Genomic DNA, 27,101 nt, shown 5'->3' with positions numbered 1-27,101 from the left:
TTAACGAAAAGAAGGGGCATAGCCGATTAAGATGGTCAAAACTGCCCTTAGAGGTTTTTCAATGAGTCATACACTGATCGATAGCTGACCAATAAAAACTCATCTGTGCAAAATTTTAACCCTGTAACTTGTCTGTGAGGGTAGTTACAGGGTACATTAGATTTCGCGGTTTTCCGGCATTTGTCCACCTTTAGCGGCTTTCTAAAATTTTGAAAAAAATATGGCTTATTTTGGACATCAAGCCGGATGTTATAGAATATATTATATATTTTATATTATATATTTTTATATTTATATTATAGATTATATATTATAATCGGCTATGCCCTTTCAAAGTTCGAAAACAGATTGAAAAATCAAGTCTTTAATGTACTATTGAATAAACAAAAGCAATTTTAAGAAACTAGATCCTAAAACTTGTGCGTCGATATCATTTGCATTGCAAACCTATACACTGATAATAATTCTTATAACTAAAATTAGCGAAAGGAAATAAAAGACTACACACAGGTAAATTGATCAGTCCATAATTTTTTATATAACATCATTTATTAAGGGATAAAATAAATGACAAATAACATATCACTTATATGAAACTATAACATTTCTTAGAGTGTTCATCATTCGTTATGATATAAAAGAAATCACATCACATACGACCCTCCATGTAACGCCGTCGGTCGTTTGTGCTCGGATTGAGACGCTGATTCACGTGATCTATAAAACGTCCGACGTGACGACTGGTCCGTTCGTTTGAAAAAGTATCCACGAAAGCACGTAAGGAGAAGGCTATGTCATTACAAAAGAATAAAACCCAGAGAACCCCATTTGAGGAGCCTCGCGAGCGAGACTAGGGCTACTCGCCACGGTCCATGATACAACTAAACACTGACCGCGTGCTTAATCGAATCAAAATGACCGTGATGTTCCGGGCGAGTTGCGAATGGAAAATTCTCCAGGTTCAGGATTAGGAAAATGAGTCTCAAAATCGGTTAAAAGAGCAACTGTCGTTACGGGGTGTAAAAGAATTTTAAAAGTCGAGGTTGACGTTCCGCGGGTCCCAGCAGATTCGAGCTGACAAACGACCGTGCCTATGTCTTCTCCTGACACGATAATAATAATAATATATAACCGACTGAATCCATTTGGAAGGGCCTAGTCAAATCACTTGTAATTATCACACGATCGTATTCGACGCGGCGGCATGTAAATATTCAGCTCCTCAATCGTTATTTCATATCTTTTTTTGTCCTCCTTTTCTATCATATTTCCCCCTCCTCTCTCTCTCTCTCTCTCTCTCTCTCTCTCTCTCTCTCTCTCTCTCTCGCTCTCGCTTTCTCTCTCTCCCTCTCACGCTATCTCTCTCGCAATATGTTTTGTGACACTCGGAGGTGGTTTGAGCTCGCAAATATACGTGCGAACCAGCAGGACCAATCTCGAGAGCACGTTACAACACGCCCAAAGCCGCTCGGCGCCGCGCGCGAGAGAGCTCGTCAATCGTATCTCGCTTCGATGTTGAAAACAATGGAAAATAAGAAACTAAAGAAGACGAAGAATACAAAGAAACGATACATGTGTATGCAGTATGTATGTAGGTATGTATGCTTGTGTGCACGTATGTATGCGTAGAACAAATGCCTCGTTCGAGTGCTTCGCTTTCTATATCGGCCTCGTTACCACCTCCAGGCTGTCCCGCTTCCTCGCGCGTTGATAAACGTCGATCTTACATGGCCCTCACCGACGACACCCTCGCGCAACTCTAGGCGAGAAAGCGGGAAGCCAGAAGCTCGTGAAGACTCTAGCTTCTACTAATAACAGTTACTCTGTGTCGCTTCCCTTCGTTGAACAGGGGGCAATTAAAAAAAAAAGCTTCTATTGTTTCTACCACGCGAGACTCAGCTTAGAAAATTAGTTACGAGAAAATAATCAAGATCGTCTTTTAATCGCCCTCTTCTCTCTCCCTTATACACATTCGCGCTCTTCTTGCTCATCTCTCCCCTTTCTTTCTATCTCTCTCACTCTCACTCTCTCTCTCTCTCTCTCTCTCTCTCTCTCTCTCTCTCTCTCTCTCACACACAATCTCTCTTTCTCTCTTTTTTTTCTGCCTTCGATAACCGACCCTTTTTCATCTACTCTAAAAAAGCTTTCCCCCTCCCTCTTTCCCGACTACTAGAATGCTTATTACATATGAGATCAGTCCAGGCACCTGACGGCGCCGCGGACACCGCGATTTATTCCACGAAACGTTCACCAGGTGTTCTCCATCGGGCTCTGATCGCTCCCTCGCGATCCGATTCGCAAATCGCGCGATACTCTGTGATCAGGCGAAGACGGAAAGAAAGACAAGGGTAGACAGACAGAAAGAGAAGACAGATGTCGAGAGAGAAAGAGCGTGTGAGAGAGAAGAGGCGAAAAATGACTCAAATTCAAGCACGAGCTACGCTCCACGGCGAATGAAACTTTTCTCTGCAGATGCTGCGATTGTGCTCCATAACAAGCATATTTTCAGAAATTTAAAGCAATAAAATTACTCTTACTGCATAGTTTCATTACTCGAATAAAAACCACATATTTTAAAATGGGTATATTTTTAAAAATAGTTTTTCCTATTAGAAATCATTCGCCGATAGGAATGCGGCTCGAGTCAACAAAGAGATTGCGTATCAACCAATTTAAGTCCAATGTAAAAACCGGATTCGAAGTCGAGCCTCGACAAAAACGTTAGATCGGTAGGTCCGTCTTAGAATTGTTTACATACCGTACCAACATACATCGGGCCGAAACAATTAAATACAATTAAATAGAATTAAATAACTTGATCACTACGTAGAATATGCTCGTTCTAGACGAAAGGACAGACACGGGCACCCATAACGGATTAAGACACGCAACTAGGATAATTTCGAAGATATTTCAACGACGCTGGTATGCACGAGATCGATCTTGAGGGACCGGTCGCGAAAGAGGAACCGAAAGACGGCCCTGTAAACGGTTTATCATCTCTCTGTTGTGTTTTCGCGCACGGTTGGAGAAGAACAAAGATGGCGCAGGCGAGTCCTGCGAAGAAAAAGATACAGTAAAAAGAAAAAGGAACTAGGTGGAGAGAAGAAGAAAATGTTCAAAGCGGAGCCCGAAGGAAATGAACGTCGAAGGAATGGAATACTATGGTTCGCGCAGTTCGTCGCAACCGGCGACGTGCATACATCCGTCTAAGTCAACGATTCCTCGACGAGTTGCGACATGGCTGAATGGAGAACACGTGAAGAAAGAAATGAGAGAAGAACGAACACGGAAAAAAAAGATGCGGCGATCTCGCTCTGTACGCGCAATAGGGTCGCGTGAGATCGAGGCTCGCCCCCTATAAATTCTTTTCAAGTGATATGTGGGGACGTCGTTTAGAAAACAAACGCGTCGCTGTTGGTCAAAAAGTGTCTTGATGTATGCATGCGTGAGTGTCGCTGTGTTGTGTGTGCGCGTACGTGTGTCTGATTGTATCCATATGAATATACCTTGTGTGTACGTGTACATTGTCCGCTGGTTTTTCTACGGTCATTTCGGTCGACGCATTCCCGTTCGTCCTGCTATCGCGAACCAGCGCTGATAATTGTTTAGAAATGTTCGATTTCCAGAGATCGTTATTGTTTCTGGTCGCCAAAAGCCAGTTCGCAAACATCGGCATAGAGAACGCGAGCGTGTGGTTCTCCTGTGGAAACATGACAGTTTTCCGCGTCATATACACGAATATATAATAAATTCCAAATCACGCACATACACAATTACATAATAAAGAGACACTGTAATTAGAAACGCTACACTTAGATCTCCTGTATCGTTCATTTCCTCCCGTTATATGGTGTATGCTTTTTCCTATGTATTTTTTTTGTTTCTTTCTCTTTGTTTCGTTCGCCGTTTGCTCCTGCCGTTCTTAAAGTTACACGCACTTCTCCTCGCCGTTTATCGACGTAAACACGCGATTGTGTATGTACGGCGTGTACATACAGATATATATATATATATATGTTATACATCTAATTATCATATATATATATTTATGTATAATATGCGATCACAGACGCGTGTAGTTCGCGTGTAATTCGCGTGTAATAGAGCTTTTGTTTTCCTTTGTTGTTTCTTCTTATTTTGTTTGTGCCACGTTCCTCGTGTACCATAACGACTTAATATGGATTTGATTTATTTAAACAGCCTCTCTATTCTACTCGCACCCGTACATGGCGAGTGTTCTAGTGTGTGTTGGTCATCGGAAGAAGGAGCGAATCGCGATTCTCGATAGATCTCTTTCCAAACCGATTTGTCATCCGCCCCTTCGCTTGGTCCTCGCCATTATCGCATCCGATCGCGGTCACCAAAAATGTTTGTGCAGTCTCGAGTGTATGATTATTTACGCCAAACAGACCAGACAGAACGAGCTTTCGCGTGTATCAATTTGTCAGCGTTATTGGTGAAGGTTTTCCTGACAGTGCGAGAAACTCTTGATTTCCAAGCGACTCGTTCTATCTTCTACGTCGATAACTGCCAACAGAGATCCCGATTCTCCGGATTAACGGGGGCAAAACGCAGTGTTTTCGATAGTAATATAGCTAGAGCGCGGAATGGACTATATTCATAGCTGCGCGTTGGGCTGGTCACAGTAGCGCCATGATCTGTCGTTAGCGCTAAGAACGTTCTTATGATGTACAACTATCTTTGAAAACTGCGTTCGCGCCACACGGATACGATGATAAAACGAAGGTACACTTTGTCGTTAATATTATAGCATTTGTTGTCTCGTTACATGATAGTCATTGAAGTAAACGAGGTCGAAACGAAATATGTACATGCATATACACATATATGCACGCACGTATATATATATATATATATACATATGAGTATCTATACATGTATATATATATGTTTGTATGTACAACGTTAAAGACAAAATTTCCTTCTACCGCGCTATCGAGAGTCGCGCGCAGGAACGATTGAAATCGTACAATGACTTGGTCATCTTGGGTTCGGTGTAGGCTCATTGATTGCACCTTTTGCGAATTATTGCAACCATTTTGGTGAGTAAAAGTGTCGCGACACCTCGGTCGTTACGCGGAACGGACGTAAGACGCATTCGTCCTGTTCTTCTTCAGTGGTCTCCGCCGTTCAAGATTCGCGGCGAAGCGTATCGTTAAAAAATTAAAAAATAAAGGGCTAGGGGGACAGAAGAATAAACTGAATGGGGTCCCGTTCAGGGACTCAACGGCTAGACATTAGGCAGAAGGGTATGCGGCGGTAGGGGGGGGAGGGGGGCAGAACTTCGATAGATCTGAAATTTTAACAAAACGCGCGAATAGCAGTTTACTACGAACAATCGCGAACATAAAAAAATACGAGTGTCTATTTACAAAACAAATCTCCTCCGTTGCTTTCGTCGCGTCTTCTCTCTCTCTTATTCATGTCTTGCTCTGTCTTACTTTCTCTTAGTGATCCGATCCCCACCAGGGGTCTCCTTCAAAAATGATCTCTTCGTCTCCGAGGGGTGGAAACGGAACAGCGCTCCACTTCTTCTTCCCTCTTCTCGTTCGAACAACGTCTCCGCACGGAATTCGTTCCTCGACGACGCTTTCGACGCAGCATCGTCATTCTCGGCTCTCTTCCTCTCCTCGATCACAACTGACTCATCAAAGAGATGACTGTCGTTTCGTATTACCAACGAGCAAATGATGGACACCTTGAAGACACTCGTGGAGGACACAGGTCCGGTTTGATTTCTCCTTCGTCTTCTTCTTCATCTTCTCCTTCTTCTCCTTCTTCTCCTCCTTCCTCAGCGCGCCCAATGTCGTCGGTGTAACGTAGACCTTCTTGTTTGAATCCTTGTATGCGTTCGCGCACCGTGTTTTGCGTATCTGTGTGTGCGCGTGTCGCCGTGTCGGAGGTACAACAATTTATACATATACTACGACTTCGTGTGTACTTGTGTATGCGTGCCAGAGGAAGAGAGAAAGAGAGAGGATCGGTGTCGCGTTCGCCCGTTCCTTCCGCGCCGTGTGCAGAGTCCGCGGAGACACCTCCTCGCGAATCCGTGCTGCGAGTTTATACGATTGAAAATAAAAACCGACGACAAACTGACTGACAGCAAGTAGACGAAGGGAGCGGCGCGGGCCACACTTAGGTCATGTATCGCATCACCGCGCGGAGCGCGTACAGCAGCTCAGCTTGCATACGTGCCTCCAGAATCATCAAATTCACGTGGACCTGTGAAGAAACAAAAATACTGAATTAGCCTAAAAATATCAACTTCTCAAGGATAGCATCTCGTTCTGATCGATCGGATTGCTTAATATGTTTCCAACCAGTTGATTTGTCTTAATTTTAACTTAAAACCTATGTTACACGATCATCTAAATTTGACCAGATCTTTGTGCAATAATAAACTAAATGTAAATAGTACATTGACGTCAGTTAATTATTTTAAGTTGCCTACCGATGTCGAGTACAACTAAAGTAAATGTATGAAATTCATTTACAACTGTATCAGTTCTCAATAAACATATATTTGAAGGTGCATCTCATAAACTTGTCGATTTTTTGTTCGTTCCGATGTAACAAGTATTCGTTTAACTTAATCAACATAAATTTAATAAGTGAATGATGATTTTGATATTCTTACAATTTCAAATAATAATTTACGAATTCTTAAAGAATAATAAGCAAAAACATAATTAAGAGAAAAAATAGGAAGTAATAAAAACCCCGATTAAGATAAGAACGTTTAAATTCATCTTGATGAGAAATATCAATGGACAAATAATAACATATTGCTGATCGATTAGTTCCTACTTTAAAATCGAGGGATAAATAAGATTCATTCATATCAGTCTGACGAAACAGTGACAGAATCAAGATTTATGTATTTGTGACAGAGACACAATTTTGGCATTGCCTCGCGGACGTTGCTTTCATCGTCTCCGGCTCACGAGATTTTCTGTACACGTGAAACTAAAAAACGTGTGCAAATATGGAAATAAGTCATATATAAACAAGGTCGCTGGTATTTGCTTTCCAGTTACGTATGCTCGAGTTACCTGCCGGAACAAGTGCGATTAGTCTTTGTTTCGACACGACAAACAACCTCCCGTTTTCTGGATCTACAGTTTCCTCGTGCGGCGTTCTTCAATTATGAGATCACCTCCAATTAGTTCAAATTAATGACTATATTCGCAATCAGATGGATCTTCGAACGAATTAAAAGAGACCGACGCGTGGCTGACTTGATCAACGCGAATGTTTTTCACGTGTTCGCTACTAGCTCGACGAGGAATACTTAGTCACTCGTCCTTGATTTATTTCGCAATTGCGCTCATCAAACTGAACCCATTGTTGACAGTACGCTAAAAGAAGTGAGAATTCCGCATTCATTGTTCAATTATGTTCGGTTTACGAACGAACTTTTGTACAGTTTACAGAGCCCATTGAAGAAGAAAATGAAATTATACTACAGTTGTTGATCTTTCGAACTTATTTACATGTACATAAATTTGTTCATGTATGTTCTACAGTCTGCTGATAACACGAAAATAGCATATCATTGCAACTTAGAAGAGATACCATATCTTTTTCGAAATAAAACTTAGTAGTCGTAACCCCTTCATGAAGATTTATGAAACATTCACGCTCTTTAAGTTTATTATATAATATTAATTAAATTGTAAGAGTTTTCCTCATAGCCTCCAAACTAGTATAGCTCAGTTATAGATAAGCACAGGTGCGCTGTGTGAGATCATGCGACAGCGAACACGCTTTTACTATTATATTCGAAACAAAAGACTCTAGCCTCTTCTTCGCTCACCAATTGTGAAAATTCAATCACTACGTCGAATGAGAGAAAATTGACACAAACCTTTTCACTGTGCTTGAACTCCCTCATGACGCGATCATAGTCCCTTTTGGTTACACGTTCCGGATAGCAGACGGCGCTCTTGATAAACGTCTTCAAGCTGCGCTCGAGGAGCTGGTTGACCTCGTTGTAATCGTAATCGTCGTGTCTGATGCCGAACATACACTGAATGTAATTCCAAATGGCCCGTCTGAAACGCGATGTGTCCACTTCGCTGTGCGTACCCATCGTGAAGTATGTCAGGTAGTAAGCGGTCTTGAATTTGTCGTCGAGGAGGTAGCCGACGTCGTTGTAAAGTCGGTTAACGAGCGAATAACCATGATCGTCCCAGGAGTAGTCTTGCACGCGGAACGTAGGTATGTCGTTTAACTGACCACGCTGCAATCAAACAGAAAAAATCGTAAAACTGAGCACACCATAATTTCGATCCGCGAAACATTTTCACCCACGTTACGCTTTTGTTATAGTTACGCGATCCTCTTAACTCCTAACTTCTGTTAGTCGCATGAACATAAAATTCTATAGATAAAAATTTTATATGCATTATAAACTCGTATTTGCTCTCAAAATTTCGTATAATTACATGTACTGTATAGACTACATATTATATATACAAGAAATAAAATATACTTTGCCATCCAACAGATCTTTCACAGGAAAATATAGGCGTGTTATATAGGTATATTATTTGATTCCGCAAGACCTGAACACGTGTCATCGCATCGTAAATATTCAAAGATCACGGTAGAAACGCCGATCGAATCGACGAACTTTAATATTCATCGGTGAGCTTCGTGTCCCCTTAAATATACTTTCGAATCGAGCTCGTAAGCAGCACGGAGATGGTAATCTTGGGCTACGTGTTCTGGTCGAGCAAACAAGTTCTAGTTTGATCGAGTACTTTTACTTTTTCAGAGCTTTTGTTTACACCGAAATAACTATTGTTCAATCCCTTACTATGAAGCTTTTCCACTTGAGTAACATGTACACTAAGAACGGTTGTTAATAGTTACGGTAATTACGATTCGGATTATTATTGAAATCTAGAATTGTCATGATTAGACCGTCTTAGCAGAGGTCATAGAATCGTGACCAGCTCGATAATCGGTGATTTCTGAACAAAACGATCGGTCGTGCACAACGTAGGCGTCGCGAGCAAAAATTATAATTACCTTAGCGAAGTCTTGATAAATGAAGGTGGGATCCTCTATGAAGTGACCGATGTCAGAGTCGAGGACTGAACTCCTCTGTGGCGCTGCAGCGAGCTCTGCCGATTGCGTCTCCACGGTCTCGAATCTCTTCGACAACTCCTCCTGAGTAATCTGATAAGATTCAGACTTCTCGGAGAGGCGCTTCATGCGCTCCATCAGCGCCTCGACGCCGACCTCTTGCTCACCGACTATGCTTGGCGAGGATGGCGGCGATGGTATGTTTTCTGCACAAATCAAAAACGGTCCTTCTTACAGTGGCCATCGATCCAACTCTGCGTGCTGATCGTAAGTTTGTGAATAAATTCAAACGCGTTTATTAAAATGGTTGAATTAACGGTAGATAGTTACAAAGTTAATATGATGAGTGAAACCGCAACTGTTACCAACATTTAACGCCGTAATAAATTATAATTTTCGTCGACGAATTTTTGTAGAAATAATATTATAGTTACTAAATTAATTAATAAAATAGAGAACGTGCAAAATGTTGTATCATAGAAACATAATATGCAAGTCTGATCTATGAATTTGAAGAATTGACGACTTAATATAACACTTTGAGAACAACAGGTAATTATTAACATATTTAACAAATAATTTTTATTGTGCTACTGTATGATATATTTAAAAAAATGCTTCTACTTAATCATTCTAGGGTAAACAAAATATGGAAATTATTCACAATTTAATTGAAAATATTAAGAGCGTGATTAAAAAAACTTACCAGTCTTGCCATCGCCGTTGGGAATCTTTTTGGGACTACTGGAAAGTTTGTCTTTGGCAGTTGGTAAGTTATTGCTATTTTCCTGGACATTATCCTTGTAATGATGTCCGGTGATATTGTCCAGCTCCTCGTTGATTCCGCAGGAGAAGACGAAAGACGAAAGGGAGTGGAAATGGGCCAAAAGGACTATCGCGTGAACCACTTCGGCTAAGGACCAGCTATCTGCCCCCTTAGTCAGTTTCTGAAAAGACAACGATTTTCTTTATTACTGTTCACCTCGACTCGTCGTACAGCTACAACGCAACAGCAAAACAGGAGACGCGATAAATTCGAACCTAGTTGCAAACTCGAACGAATCGACTCACCTCTATGTGCGTTTTGTTCAACAGCCACGGTCTGTGAGCTAAAATTTTGTTAATCTCATAGAGATCTTGCAGCTTTCCTGGAATCGATTTCAATCCTCGGAGCCACGATGGATCGCCACCCTGGAGAATGAACTCTCCCTTTTGCAAGTTTATAAGATAGCTACACTGGTGTCTGCCCGCAGCCTGCAAAATGAAAAACGAACTTTTACTTTCTTCATCTTTTGAACATTTTACTCAATTATCGACATTTTAATAATCCCTCAAAGTGTAAATGACCATTACAAACTAATGCTTTGAATAGTCTATGTAGTAGACAATACATATCAACTACGTTATAATATTGTTTTTTATAGGGATGCGTTAAATGAACTAGGATTTCTTAGAATCTACGAAATAAAGAAAGCATAGTTAAGGTTTCAGATTTTCCTTCCAGATTAATACAATTTCGGGGGATTTTTAAGGGTACTGGTTTATCGATTGACTAACAAAAATTCGTCAACGGGTAACGAGAACAATATGTGTCCTGGAGCCATATACTGGCAAAGAAATATACTTATTGAAACAGGAAATGGAAATTCAAAAGTATTATATTCCCGATATGCTTGAATCTGATATATTCTAAAAATTCGTTGATCAGTCATATTAATATCAAAATTCACTCTCAAGCGAAACTAGTAAGTATGAGTAGCAATTTTTATATTTGACATTTCTCTAAGAAGATATCCAACAAGATGGAATCTATTTTCATCTCCTAAGCACGAAAAAGCGTAGCCATAAAAATGCACGTGTTAAATATTTCCCGACACTCAATAAGTGGGTCGAATTCATTCGCAGTCAGCAAAGTATGCGTCTTCCCTAGAAATAGTGTCAACGGCATGCGACCGAGAAAAAAAATTCTCAATAATCTTGAAAGTATGAACGCGTTGGAATGCATTTTAAAAATTCCAACGACGTTCTCGACGTCGCTAAAACGAAGAGAAGAGGATCGAGCTTGCGCGAAGACCGTGAGAAAACAATCCCGAGGAACGTCTCCCCAATGTCGGCATAACTATCACGGACAAGCATGAACCGATACTCCTTTCGTGGATCTCGCGAAAGAAAGTGTCTTTGAGAGGCTGCGAAAGAGTGTCAAGGGTGAAAGGACACGAAGACAAATTGCCGGCCACGCGATGTATCGAGGCGCTGTGTTGACCAAAATTAAACGAAAGTTAGAAAATGTCTTTTCTCTTTGTAACATTAATAGCATTTCTCGGATATTAGTTCTACTGGTGCTTATTATATTTTATAATTTGCAAATTACATTTTGAACGAGAGAACAAATACAAATACAAACAGAGCTGAATAAACGTACAATGGAAACCTGAACTTTCTCGATTTAATTTGAACTTCTCATTGTTTTCGAAACACATGAATTCATAATCTTTAAAGTGTTACACGTGATAAGAATCAGAAGAATGAAAAACTCTTGACGTCTGTAAGTTTCGTAGCATTACGTTTACGATTCCAATTTTTTAATTTTAGATAAGCATATCAATTGTAATAAAAATCGGAAAATATTTCTTTTTAGACTAGTTAATCCAGAAAATTCATTTCGTTACTAGTCGAATTAGAAAGTTTGAATTTTCTCACCACAGCGATCGCGAAAACGTAGCAATACTAATTTTCGTTAGATTCATATATAAAGTTATCAATTTCAGCCAGGTTTTCAACAAGAAATGCTACTGTGTGACGTGACATCGACGAACAACACGTGCGGTGGGAAAAGGATGGGGCCAAACATCGCGGTATCGCAGATTAATCGCGAGGAGGAGGAGAAGGAGGAGGACTGAGGGCCGTGGTGGCGCCGGCTGCCACGGAGAAGGGATAATGGAGGTCGGAATACGTTGGAACTCGATCTTCTCTTAATGGTTTGTTGTGATCGCGCCGGAATTACATCAGAAATTCAAATGCCCCGCGGGGACTTCTATCAAGTAACGGGGACGGAGCGGAGGTGGAGGCAGGAGACACGCGATCGAGCGCGTAAACAAGACACGTGTTTACCATGCGGCACGAGGATCGATCGGGCCCGAGGATCGCGATAAGCGATACCAGGAGTTGTGAATTCCGATAACCAGGATATTTTCGGGACGCGATCTCCAGCGAATTCGACAAACAACATGGAGTCGAAGCAGCAGACTGTGCAGCAGTGGTAGAGACAGAAGAGGAGACGGTACGAATACGAGATAGGGTTTTGATCTATACACGGTAACAACTATCGTTGCCAACTCCTGTTTGGAACAAACAGTCCTTTAATCAGCTTTTCTGTCCTTATACATTTTTGAGCTTAAAAAGATGTCAAATGTCCTTCGTTTTGAAATTTAACATATCAAAGATTAATCTTCTTTAAATTATCTTTCGAGTAATCTCGAAAGATTATTGATAACTTTCAATTATTTCTTTCTTCAGCAATTACTTATTTAGAAAAACACTTTAACTTTGATGAAAATTCTACATCTGTCAAATTGTTTATTCTACGCTGTTATATAATTCATTCCAACGTATCAGAGATTTATTGAAATTATTAAATATGGATGATCGTTTTGATTATGCAACATTAATTCAAAAAAACTACACGTGCCTCTTAATATGGACGTTATTTTCGATAATTTTGTAATAGTTCCCGAAGCGTTTTAATTGCATTTTAATATGTACAGCTATGATTGTTTATGCATATGATTATGGTAAAATAAAATGTGTGCTGGATCTACTTCCTCTAAATATTAAAGCATCGAAACTGGACAAATCGTTCCAGGAAACAAAGTGACTACTTATTTACAATTTTTTGTGATAAAAAGTTTGCGAATTAGCATTTATTTCTAACTGTAACAAAGATATTTGAAAGTCGCAAAAACTTAATTTATAAGAATCTCGACAAGAAGAGTTTAATTGACGCACTGGAAGATGCAACTATATTTCTGAAAATTCTACAAATAGTTGAGAAACAACGTTCAGGCATTTTATAATCAATACACACAAGATAGATAATATTACCAAGAACCTTCGAAGTTTGGAAATGCTTTACTGCATACAATAAAAATATACATGTTTGACAAGTTACTTGCAATTTCTATGTTACAGGACAGATTTTCTAATGAACATCTGCTAACTTTATCGCTCCCACTGCAGCAGCGTTTCAGAGAAACGAAAGAATTCGCTGCTGCGAAAGTGTGAACAGTCATCGAAGAGCAAACACATTAACTAAATGTCCTCGGAGGATGAAATACTATACTAACAAGTATATGGAGGCGGTCTGAAATCTTGTTTCTAGATAAGTCCGATAAGTTTCGATCCTCGACAGGCGGGAGATAGTGGAAGCCGCGCGCATACGCGAACCCGCCATCCGTTTAGAACCGTTAATACCGTTTTTCACTAGGCTCCAGAGAACTCGCACCCGAAAATAGTCTGCTCTTTTTCCTGATGCATGGTTGCGCCATCCATTCCCGTTACCGTTTCCATATCATCCGGAGCTGATTTATGTTGGCGAGCGCGAGAATCGCTAAAGCAAATCCTGACACGACAGCCACGCCAGATGGAATGTTTACCGGCAGAAAAGCTGTTTTCCAGATATCTTATCGCTTTATCGCGCTGCAGCGTACACCGCCTGGCAATCACCTTCCTCTCCCAATTCCCGCTTGCTTTCGATGATCGCGAGCACTCCCCTCAACCCTTCTCTCGCCCGTCTCCCTCACAAACCCCTCCGCGCGTTCTCATCTGTCTTTTATCGTGCCCGATAACGTGTTTTCGGTCGATCATTCTGTAGCGACGATATTTCGTCTATCAACTATCAGCGGCACGTTGCGAGCCGTTATCTGTCTGGTCGATGTCCGGTCGCGGCAGATAGATTGGATAACGCGACGCGATTAGACGATCCGCGAGGATTTTCAGGGGAACCCCAATCGAAAAACGATCCAACGGTGTTGTTAACTTCGCACGTTCTTGTAATTGAAACTGTTGCAATGTTATAAGAACGAAACGGTATACCGTGAATGTTCTGACTAATTAACAAACAGTGGATTTTTATGCAAGATAAAAATTGTCTGCATCAACTGCAAAAAATAGAATCTAAACAACAAACTCTTCAAACATCATCTTCATCATTCTTTCTTCTTCAAACATCTTAATATTTTAAAAATAATGCAATGATAATTTTAAATTCTCTTAACATTACTATTCTAAACTTCAACTAGCCAATTTCCTCATAAATCTATAAAATCTGTAGTCTACTAATTAGTTTAAAATCTAGAATAGTATATTGAAAATAACTATCTTGGAAATTATTAAATTTACGAAGCTGAGTTTCCTCTCTCAAGTACAAACAAGAAAAACCTACTTCCCTGAAGAACGTACATAATTAACAAATAAACTTTGATTTTCCATCGCGTAAGAATTAATGAATATGAACGAATGATATGGGCATTTAACTTTGCGATAAAAAGAAATTCTAAATCAATTGGAAATAAACTAGGATGTCGCCTCAGGATAGCAGAATTAAGCAAGTCCGCTTGTATAATTGATCTCCGCAGACGTAAATGGTCACGAGGATGCTCATTCCTGTTACTGTTTAAAAAAAGAAGGTACGCTCAAGATGGATGATGACCAATGCCAGAATAATTAATGAACTCTCGGACAAAGATCCTACGGCGTTTATCAAAACTGTGCCTACCGATCGTCGAAATCTTCTAGAACAGGAAGAGGCAACCTCGATATAATATCCTGTTTACAGACGAGTTCAATTCCGATTCTTTATTCCTCCCAGGCCGTTTGTCCCCCGGCGCGCCGCGTTACGAAACACGGTGCACACTGGCTTGATTTCTCTTGATAATCTTTGCCCCAACGACCCGCGAACGTCGTTCGGTGTCGAGGAACTCGATCGAAAATGGTGATGATACGCATGTTCCACGATCCTCCGCGGAGACAACCGAGAACCATCAACGCTCGCCCCAGTGCAGCGATAATCGCATTCCTCTTTATTACTCACATTAAGAGATTACGCGCCGCTGTCCGGAGCGTGTGTATCGCTCTGCGGAAACAGCCACGGTGACCAACATGCGCTGCCATTCGTGTTCGGGAGTTACGCGATATCGGATTTTATCTTTCCACGTAGTTTAAAGTATTTCATCTTTCGCGAACGAGAAATTCACGAACTTAGAGCTCTGTTCTATTTCTCTTAATAAATACCTCGATCAATTTTACATTCACCCACCGGGACAATAAAACTGACCGACGCGTAATTTTATGAGAATGACACGACTGAATCGTAATGTATGCTTGAATTAAAAAGTTCATTTAACCACGGAACGTGGCCAGTCTTTAGAGTTGCAAGAATTCTCGTGCGAAAAATGTCGAGCGTGTTATTTTAACTGGCACGGTACGCTTAATGTTAACAATAATGCCTATTTATAGATGTAAAAAAAACCTAACATATATGTAATAGTAAAAGGGTAATATAATCTACAAATAAGTATAATTATTATACGTCATATAAATGTCTAATGCAACTAACGTAGAAAATTGTCACGTTGTGTGAAGATTTGCAATATAACTATGAATTTAGCATATAGTGGAAGACTACTGACATCGTTAGAAAATTTCAGGCAAAGAGAATAACGAAATGGAAAATAGTAGAGAAATAGAGGGAAAAGTAATACATAAAATATTGCGTAAAAGTAAAATGGAGGAAACGATAACTGGAGGCAACGATACATCCTATTTAATAACGAACAGATGAACAGGCTCGATGTTTGCATTATAGATAATAATTAACGTGACTTGATGTATAACATTAAAATTCGACACAACGCAATAAAGATCGGCTAGGAGGGGGTAATTATTCATGATATCTCTAATAGCTACATAAAAATTAATGAAGAAGGGGTTGGATTGATTATTCAATAACACGAGTGTAAATCAAAAATACAAAATTGTTCAATGAATTTTTTTCATCGCGACACTTATTCGTTTTCATAAACGAATTAATCTCGATACGTAAGTTTCATGGAAACAGAGATAAAATCGTTCACCTACGCGGCAATTATCTAAACGATGCCTCAATTAACAGTAGAAATTATAAAAATGATATCGCTTCGGCGTGCAAAACAAGGGAAAGTGATTATAAGATAAGCAGGGTTACAGAAGAGAGATGCATAAATTGAATACGCATGGAGAGAAAAGGAACACAATAAAGTGGAGACAAAAGATCGAAAAAGAGTTTCTCTGATAAATCTAAATGAGAGATTTATGTACGGATAAGTCTTCTTTTCAGACACGATAATAAAACAAATGTTTTTGGCTCTCAATCTCTAACGATCGACGAAAACACTTTTGTGATGTAAAAACAATAAAATTGGTTGTTCCACTAGCGTATGCGTGTCAGTGGCATGGCGTCATCGCTAATATACTATAAATAAAGTTCTGTTAGCGAACGACGCTAAATATGTATGAACATGATAAAAACGCGTTAGGGAAAACGTATAGAAACTTAGAAATAGAAGACGGTGGACCAGAGAAAATATATGTACATAATTACCACAACCCCCAAAACTATCTTAATAAGTACGAATTTCTGCTTCGACTGTTCCGTGTAAATTTTAATTTACAAACCGTGTAGATATTTTTTCCTGGCAATGAACAAAATTGTTAAAAAGGAATCTATAAAACGAGTGTCGCGTTGTCCACACGAAGTTCGATCGATCACTGGAAACTTATCGCGTTTCATTATTCCAATTAAATTTTATCTATCGCTGTGGAACACGCGCGTGCTCTAAGTAATATTCGTCGTAATTACATGGAAAACAGTCAGCTGTTCGTTAGCAAAGAAATGAAAACAGACAGGCACGTATCACAATGACGCACAAGTAAAACGTTACCGTATAAAACGATATCTCCGTGACGGATTTTTCTGACCGCTTATCGCGCGAAAACCGGTGGCCATTACGGACAAATTACATAAAGAGGAAAAGTTCCGGGAAAAAGCGCTCACCATAATGGCGATCAGATGTCTGTAATCGTATGGGAGCGGTCCATCGCCCCTCAGGATGAAATGTTGAGTGCGAAGAAAGTGTTCCAAATACGAGGGATGCGATGCCATCACTCTGGAGACATGGTCCAGTCTGTTATTTTGAAGGAACGCATCCATCAACAAAATATGAGTCTGAAACGAAAAGAAGATAACGGTTAGTCGGTGAAACAGCCGCGTAAAATCAACGAGAATACCATATTAGTTCACGAGCGCATAATATAATAAAAATAGGTGTATATACTTTATAAAATCTACGATATTTTTATAATTACGTGTATAAGTACTTTTGTCAATAAATCGCTTCGCTCGTTAAAAAAGTTGTTAAATCGGTAAAAATTGTTGCTGTTAACAACGATTGTTGTCGAACAGAAGAACGGTAATTATCTTTGTTCTACGACCTAAAGGAGGATCAAAGTCTTCATCCCTTGGGCAAATATGCCAGACCGTAAAATATTTGATTGGCTCTTAATTGTGCGGTAATTCGACGCGAAGTCATGAATAAAACAATTTCCCCGACGTGAAAATGTGAAGATGGATGAACTATCAGCCGAGGATTTTTTATGGAACCATTTGGGAGGAATGTACGCGACCGTTAACGTCTAAATTGCTTTCACGTGTTTCGGCTGGAGCTCCCAGTTCCCGGCGCACGCCATAAATTTCAGCATTAGAAAGTTCGTATCTCCGCGTCCGATTTTCGTCCGGCTGGATCGTTGTACCGGCGGTGGTCCCTGAAATCGGTCCGCCGACGCGAGAGGACTCACGATCCAGAAGCAGAAGCGTTCATCACGGTATAGAATATTGCTGGCCAGCCCTCGACGTTGATTTATGAAACGCGTCGCCGCGATATTCGCCTACCGTTCCACCGGGTGCTGGGCTACGTAACGACCGTAAACGCTGATCACATAATCGCGTTAATGACACAATCGCGCTCGTCACCCTTCGCGCGCCGCGAAATCGAGCAACTGGGTCACTCGGAAGCGATCCACGAAATCAGGTGTTTGCGTTGCGTTGCGTCACCCTAACCGGCCACACGCCCGTCTCTAATCGTCTTCGGCTACGAATGTGTTCACGGTACGATAGGTGTGTTATGCGAAACGATGCGCGTCGGAAAGCCGTGAAACCGATAGACAAGTTGGCGTCGCCATTGTCGTCTTCGTCTCCTCGTCTTACTTAGTCGCCGTTGTAGTCGTCGGGACGTTCTTAAAACGCAGATGCGACCGCTGCTAAACTTAGATCTTACATCGCGTCGACCCACGACACCCTTTCGACGCTTGCTCGTTTTTGTTTTCGACGTCGTGGGGAACACTTCTTTGCCTTCGTACAGCTGCGACCTGGCCTATTTAAACGATACCTTTTTTTTTTTTTTGATTTCTTTATTTTGACAGGCGGCGATCGTTCGCGCCACAAGACGTCGCTCCTCGGTTGTCACGGTATCAGATTGTATTTCTTTCGAATTTACTATTCCAAATAGTTTGTCCTAAAAATATTCCAACGCTACATGAGTCTAACTTGGTTCATTACGAAAGAATTAGATTAGTAATTCTTTTTTTGTAAAGTATCGTTCTTCTCATTTACATATTCTCCTAAACCTGGCGTGCAAAGACATGTAGACTTGCTAAATTCATCATACAATATCAATACTTCTTTCATTATTCTGAAGAGAATTGGTATATACAATGGCATCGACAACTGCGACTTTCTAATAATCGATTTAATTCATTGACTATTTGCAGTATTAACTAATTTATATTAATTTATATTAATCTGCCTCACAATATTATAAACTAAAATTTCTCAAAACTACACACATAGTTCCTATAAGGCTATACTCTTTCTTATCCACTCGAACATTTGCGTTGTTGGTTTAATTAGCCCAAAATCGTCACAAAAGTCACTATCTAAAATAAAGGATTGACTAAATATGTCCACTGTGAAAGGATCGCCGTGAAAGTGTAGAGCTCTTAATGAATTACGTTCCATCGCGTGTTACTGTGTCCATCGCGGAGGTGGTTGCTTCAAGCACGATCCTGCGTGAGTGCGACTCGAGTACAATATTGATGTGAACAGTTGCCGACCTTATGGCAGGTCGACGAACCGAACGTACAAATTAAACGGGAAAGGCATTTCACTCGGCCTTTCGCCACGGGAGAATTAGCATCGATTAGTACCAGCATCAATCAGATAGCAATTAAGAGACCACGCGTTTCTTTTCCCTCTTTTCGAAAGAGAGGGTCCTAAGGAAGGGATGATGATATTAATCTAACAAAATGACGTGCATCAGACATTAATCAAGTACTTGAATAATGACTCATTACTTGTTTACGAAACAAAGATGTTATTAAACACGTCTAACCCGAAGGTCAGTGAGTGCAATCAAATTCTTTTGATTTAAATAGTAAACAATCTCCTAATTTCACATACGAGGTTATTCATTTTATTTCCACGATTTCGTCGGCTAAAGTAATAATTATTTAGGTATAATTTCTTTAGATTATACACTTATAAAAGAAGCTTCACACCTCGGTAGAAACGTTCTGTGATTGACCTATCGAGCCGACTGTGTGATTTTCTTGAACAAGCAAACGATGCTATTACGACGATTCATGTGTTTGCCTGCCATTTGGTTTTTATTACTTGCCAGAAGCATCGAATTAATTGAGGCCAATTAGTGATCCCGGTGACACGAATCAACGGTGAAATTCTGCCACGAAAAAACCGGTCGATCAGCGAAGCTGTTGTTTACATCGAAGAAATGAAAAGACGATAAGAGGCAAGCGTCCGTACCTGATAAATCTCAATCATCGATAACCGGTAGTCTTTAAACTTTGGAACGGCAGGCAGAGAACTGTTTACCGAAACGAATATCGTAATTTTCGAACGAGTCACGAGACTGCTGGTTGCTAGTACACTATATCTCGGGAAGACCTCATGATGGTACGAAAAATACTGACACCGTCGACTAAAAGGCATCTACTATCTGACCAAACTGTCTCAATATCGCTCGGCTAAATAAACGCGGAAATATCGCCGAATCGCTGTATCGATAACGCGATATCAAATAGAGATAAGTGAATCTCGAAGCAGTCACCACTGTCCAGCGCTTTCTCGATATCCATCACTGATTTGTAAATCCGGAAAGCATGAAGCGGCTATTTTCAAATATTATTTTTACCGAAAAACCAGAGTGCATACAAGCTTGTTTTTGGAGGATAGCTAATGTAGCTCGTGATAGAAGACCTCTAAATGATCGACTTCGATTTCAATATACTTTTACGATGGATAGTATACGGATTCCTGATTGTGCAATTCCTTGGTAGCTATAAACAAGAATGATTAAAGTTACCTTCCTTCAATTTGTGACGATAATGTCGATGGACGTTATCCAAATCATAATATTTTTAAGAATTATGAAAATTACATCAATGGTCTGCAAAAGACGCTCAAATTGAATTTGACCAATTAGAGGAGAATTCTTATCTATCTAATTGAAAAATTAATATTTCGTATTACGTAAAAACACACCATTTGTATCAGTCAATTTAATCGTAGAAAATATTTAATTTTACTTCAAAATGCAACAATTTTGTCTACTTTCCTAACTTCAGAAGATTTCTGGGATTCAGATAATTATGAACAGGTCAATGGACGATACAAATTCTTAACGTGTACCAAAGTAATGAAAACAAACTTCTTTATATTTGCCTTTTCAACAAAAAGTTATAAAAATTACTTGTTTTCAAGGTTGTCGCTGAAGCATCTCCCTTGGGGTCGGTCAATGGATGTATGAACGCGAATAGTGAACTCGATTAACGTTCCTCTCGAAACGGCTCGAGGGCAACGATGGAAGTCAGAGGGTGAAACGTGGTCATCAGCGATCAGCTGCTCGCGGATCAATAATAGACGGTTCGCGTCATCAACCACAAAAGCATTACTCAATTAACCCGTACGCGTGGTTTGGCAAGATCTCGTCGGATTGTCCCGGCGAAGCTCTCGAAGACTGCCGCCAGCACGCGAGAGATCCTCCTTCCGAGAACTCTTTTTCTTTTGGCAGAAGCTGCTGGCAGCAAGCCCACAAACAACTCCCTGAGACTTCATGGCGAACCTCTCCCCTCCTCTCAACTCCTTCCGTCTCTCTCCCACTCTGTTTCTCCCCCTCCACTCTCAGTTCCTTCTTTTTGTTTCACACCTAACTCGGCCATAGAATTTTCTTTCGACCACTAAAAAAACCAGCTCACACGCTCTTAATTTTCATGTACACAACCGAATGTCCACATTACTTCAGAATTAGTTACTGAAAATATTTTATATAAATCCTTTTCAACGAAAACATGAAATAACATAAGACCGTATAAAGAACATTTTGTCAAAATCTGCATCAAATTGAAAACGAGAAATAAAAATGAATTCTCGGTTGTATACACAAAAATTGAACAATAGTGAAACGAACAAAATTAATTATCGTGTTGCTTCTTCGTAACACGGTTAAACTATTTAGTTCACCATCCTTCAATCGCGCAGAAACAAGCGGAATTCGTCCGATGGGGTCACGTCACTTAAACCGTTGCAATTAATAATTCGAAAGAAGCGATTTGGGACAACGTGGTGCGGGTGCTGACAGCGAGATCGTTTGCCAGACAAGAGACGCTAATAACGAAGTCGGCAACAGATTTGGTTCAGAGGATCACAGTGTTTCTAATTTTACTTAATGCCGTGTATTTATATTTACACAATTTTGCGACGATTTGTGGGATCTATATTCGACTAAGCGAGCTCTTAAATAAGAATCCACGAATTCCTTTCTCCTGAGGTCGACTAATTTTGGGATTCACCTCCGCTTCTGCTGAACCATTCGATCACTTACGAAGAACCCAGCAAAGAAATTTGATCTTCGGAATATTCGGAGAGACAAATCGTAAAAATGACTACGAGGTGAATCCGGCCCGTAGAAAGGGTTCTCCAAGGCGCCACTTGGCCAAAAGGAAACCATCAATCGTCTCACGACTTTCTAAAACTCTGATAACGTAGTTTTATCGACGCCTAAATGCCCTCCACAGATTGGATCGTTCTCTCGACCTGCTTTTTTCGAGATACCGGAATACGAAGGTGACTTATGACGAACCTTATCGTAAGCCTAAGTGCAACCCGGTCACGTTAATGACTCACTCTTGCATACGTGTGCATCCACTCGTCATCTTGGACATAGAACTATGCTCTTCGAGCCGACGCTGACCATTTTTCTACCAAACATCTATATTGCAGTATATTAATTGACGCGTAATATTTGTACAAAGGGTACTAAACTATAGAATTAAATTACTCGTACAATGTCCAGTTCTGCTTTCTGAATAATCTAATGTGTGAATGTGATAATGAAGTTCAAAATATTCATCATAAATTTAAGCAATCTAATATCTACGATAACCAACACATAAACTGATTACCATTAGACATAAAAATAATAATAGGTGAACCAAATTAATGTTATTGTTTACTATAAATATGCAGTCATTGTATTTGCAATTCATATGTATTTCAAATTATTTCCATGATAATCAAACTTTTTAGAACCCGCTTTTCCGAAAAAGAAACTTGGATTATTATTGATGGTCATAGTACTGAATCGATACAAAAGTAATGGAAACATCAGAGTTATTTAAGTAATAATAAATTTAAAAATGCATTCTGAAATGTGTGTTAACGTCTGCTATAAAATAACTGATTTGACGACGACCATTCGTTATCCGCTATAGTTATTCAACAGCGTCTTCAGACTTCGAACACGTGGATAACGGGTCTACCATCTCGACCTTGGGTCCTTGCTTTGAAAAACAGGCTATGAATAATATTTCTAGTACATAACACATGTAATTCAGATATCATTATCTGACTCGAACTATTTCGCAAGAAATCAACGTTGTGTAAAAATATCAACCGCTTCGAATGATCTTTTCGTTTGTCATTCTCAACGAGTGCTTTTCGTTCTCGCTACGAATTCGAATCCTGGCGTCAAAAAGAAAAACGATCTTTGATCTCCAGCGTAAGAGGCAAAAGAAAGATCGTACGCGTCAATCCGGCAACAGAAATAGCACGGCGTGCAAGATAGGTAAGGCGGGAGTGGTAAATAACGTGTAATCCTCTAATTATAATCGTCATCCCGCTTACGCGACGGATCCAACATCTTGTCGGAGAGTTCTAGACAAAAGAAGATCGACCGCTGACAACGATGCAGATCAGCCTCCCAAATGGAACTCTGTCGCGTGTTGGACAAACAAGATTAGGCAACCGGAATAGCACGGAATCCGCGTGCGGGGGCGTGTGCACAAAAATCTTGTCCGCGCCGAACACGTGCGAGCGAAGCGACGGCTGAATTATGCACGAAACTCCTCTCCCGTTTCGACGCTTCCTTCGCACACTGTATTTTTCCCTTGCATAATGGGATGAGGAATTACTATTGATTCGTATTAGACTTACGTTGAAAAGGAAAATACGTTGCGAAACAACACGTCCATCGAACTGGTAAATCTTATTTATCGAGCGCCGGTACCCGTCACGCCGGAACGGACACACGGTAGGTCTCCGCGAGCGTGTTGCTGACGAATGACTGAAATATTGTTTTTCTAGCCGATGTTATTGGTTTCTCGATATCAGATTTCTCTGTTACACCTTGGAAATGATGTGTGCAACATCAAGAACTTATGACGGCGCGTTTATGGTACGCGTGTGTATTTAGCTTCGGCGGTTTTCAGCGTGTTCGCAAGCCACTTTTCCACATAACATTTGCTTTTGAATGTTTATACAATTCCGTTCGCCGCGGATATTCGCAGAATGTTTAACTGTAGGCATTCCGATGCCAAGCTGAAAATCGATTTCTTCATAAGATATTCCAATGTAATCTACAATCTAACTAACCGATTTTGCAGGAGCAAAGTACATAGTGAAAATAGATTGAATCGTTTTATGATTCTTTTTATTCATGAGATGTTATGAATGAAATTTAATCTTCAAAGGCTTATTATTATACATAATCGTTTAACGTAGACTAAATATATTTGGACGCGATTTTTAAATATTCCTGTTTTTATAAAAGAAATAGGAATCTAAGGGATCCTTTTTATTTAAAAAAATTAATCTGTTCGATCCAATTTCCAAAATGTTATTCCATATTAAAAGATGTACATATGTATTCATTCACGATTGTATATGTTCTCAAAGTATGCGGATCAGCTAAATTGAAATGCAACACGAAACTGGACGAGAATAGCCAAGGTATATTTAGTGCAATTATTTCTGTAGGTTATAAAGTATAAATATTATTTACAGGAATCGAGTTTATCGCTACATGTGACCCAGTATTGGTCGACGAGCGACGCGACGTTTGTCACGTTTGTCGGCAAATCGTTTCATCTGCTAGTGTGGTGTCACAATTTCGGGAACGTTCGCGCCGGAGCATTTTCGCAACTATAAGCATAGTAGGGGGGCAAACTCGCTCCTCTCCTTTTTCCCCCTCATCTTTCTGTTTGTTTTGGCCGGATAAAAAGCCACCGCGACAAAGTACTCTTCCGGTTCGATTCTTAAGGCACGAAAATGAAATTACGATCTCGCCGCGGTTCAATGATCCGAGATGGTTTTATTAAAAGCGGCTAGGCATAAGTTGTACAGACGTTGTTTGGTTTATTAGCGAGTCGCGCGTGGTCACCGCCAGACAAAAGGCCCCATTAGGGGTTTCATGCGCTGGCTGTGGAAGCTTCGTATTCCGCGATAATTGTCAATATTCCGAATACACGGATCCCGTTGTAGAGAACACCGTGCATTATTCATTCGCAGTAAGGCGTCCCCGGTGACGGCCATTTGAGCCTCTAATTGGAAAATTCTCCCGTGATCATCGGAAAAGTCGATTATCGATTGACAACGGGTCATTTAAATGAACGCTGCAATAAAATGTGTCCGGCGACCTCGCTTATTCGAATCAGATTTAATGAGAACAATTTTCCTAATTCGTATTAATGGATTCTTAATGCTTTTACTTTGTACGGCCATTCTTTTATTGTGCACAAGATTTAATTTTGTGTTTTTGTAAATTCTAGATAGATTGAAATGCAGTCTTATTATGATAATATATATTATTTTTCAGTTATACGTATATTAAATTATATAGTAAAATTTGGAATATTTCATTTGAAGCCGTTATCGAACTAATCTGTCATAGACGTTGATAAAATTTGATGACAATTTACAGTTATAAAAGAATTCATTGTATTTCTCTATCTTGAGTGCTTCATTGTATTAGTGTATGAGTAAAATTAGTATTACGATTCAACTCAGAAAAAGCAATATTAGAACATGCCTTTTTAAAAAAAGGTTAATATAAATATTTGAATTTCATCGTACAAAACATTTCGCTAACAAATGAGGATATGAAAATTCTAATCGTTTTGATACATCAAGACGGCCAGAAAAATGGACCCCCAAAAATATTCAAGAATGACTTTGACGAAAAATCGCGAGAGATCAGGCGATATTGATCCTCGTGATGATAATTCGCGCCATTTTTTATCAGAGTGTTGCTCTCGCGAATTTATGTCTTCGAAAGAGATATTTTTGTTCGCTATTCGTCGCCTCGATATAATTTGCCGATCGTAGAGCCAGTTCGATTGAAGAGGAGCTAGAAACACGACCGCCGCGATAGAATAATCGCTAAAACGAAGCACCAAGGTCGCTCTGCCGCGTTGCAATTACATACATTGTCGACCGTGGAACGGAGCGAGATAGCCCTCGGCAGCGAAAAAAGGAAACAGATAGAAAGTCAAGTCCGCTTAAGCGGCAAACAACGCTCGGTACGGGATAACACACCCGAGAACTCGATTACTGAAAACCTTGTAACATATTATTTTGTGTATATCACTCCCACGCAGATGTTACCGTGACAGGAGCTCGTTTCTCTCGTTAAATCTTAACAGAGCTCTTTAAGCGGGGAACAGAATAAAAACCGGCTGCTGCTATGCCGTCGATTTATTCAGCCGATCGACCGAAGAAAGAAGCTGCACGCCTGCGTTCGGCTCGCGAGATCTATTGCGAGAAAAAGTGGAAAGGGAATCGTGAAGGTGTTAATGGAAGAAGCGAGAGTCGTCGTCGATCGTTTGAGAGAGGACGTTGCACGATCTATTGAGAACACGCGAGTCTCTCGTGGGCTGCTCGGGAATTGATTACCGAGACGGACTCGTGAGACCACTTGTTAACTCGTAGATAGCTATTTAATAATCTGGTAAACACTTGCTGAGGGGATTTCTCGCCTCTACGAGCGCGTGACTCAACCCACCGTAACTAGGCTTTATGGCGAAACTAACTATCGGCTAAACTTCGGTTGTATTTCATTCTTTTTATGGCTGAGTACCTATATCTGTAGTTATTAGTCTTAACAAGTTTCGACACCGGTGCCCTGAAAATTTTATGGGGCTTAAAATAAAAGTCAACCCCCCGACCATTTCTCAGCGGTTTTATAGTCGATCAAATATTTTTCGTCAATGCTTTTTAAAGCAGTGAAAAAGCTCGAATGTTTGGTATTCATTCGCAATTGTAGATATATGCGTATCTATAGACGCAAACGTTGCAAATAGAACGTGTTTTACCACGTTTACATAAAACCTGGGTGGAGTTGTGTATTAGTACAGGGTCGGCGAACCTCGGATTCATTTCAACTCTATGTTCAATAGTATTAATAAGAGTAGTATGAATAGCATTTGACTATTTAGTTTGCAATCATTAATTGAAATTGTCAGCAGAAAAATCTGTCATATCTAAAAGAGGCGCGTTAAAAAATATGTTGAAGAAATTGCTGAATAAAATTGTGAATGTATCT

At 40.1% G+C, this 27,101-nt stretch overlaps 1 protein-coding gene across 6 annotated transcripts in view; it reads right to left on the bottom strand.

Moving 5' to 3' along the window:
• Nucleotides 1-1,278: 1,278 nt before the first annotated feature.
• The window catches only part of Sesn (Sestrin), a 248,374-nt gene continuing 222,551 nt past the window's right edge, over nucleotides 1,279-27,101 (bottom strand). For all 6 annotated transcript variants that reach the window (XM_078185892.1, XM_078185901.1, XM_078185912.1 and 3 more), the window contains 6 exons: nucleotides 17,207-17,377; nucleotides 10,189-10,371; nucleotides 9,824-10,064; nucleotides 9,061-9,323; nucleotides 7,892-8,266; nucleotides 1,279-6,246 (listed from right to left, as the gene is read on the bottom strand). In XM_078185892.1, coding sequence (XP_078042018.1) covers nucleotides 6,160-6,246; nucleotides 7,892-8,266; nucleotides 9,061-9,323; nucleotides 9,824-10,064; nucleotides 10,189-10,371; nucleotides 17,207-17,377 — 1,320 coding nt within the window. In that variant the 3' untranslated portion in view covers nucleotides 1,279-6,159. The remainder of the gene's footprint in view (nucleotides 6,247-7,891; nucleotides 8,267-9,060; nucleotides 9,324-9,823; nucleotides 10,065-10,188; nucleotides 10,372-17,206; nucleotides 17,378-27,101) is intronic.

This window comes from Augochlora pura, chromosome 1 (genome assembly GCF_028453695.1).
Source record: "Augochlora pura isolate Apur16 chromosome 1, APUR_v2.2.1, whole genome shotgun sequence".
Classification (NCBI taxonomy): domain Eukaryota; kingdom Metazoa; phylum Arthropoda; class Insecta; order Hymenoptera; family Halictidae; genus Augochlora; species Augochlora pura.
The sequence above is the reverse complement of the archived record's forward strand: the minus strand, read 5'-3'. Positions and strand labels throughout refer to the sequence as shown.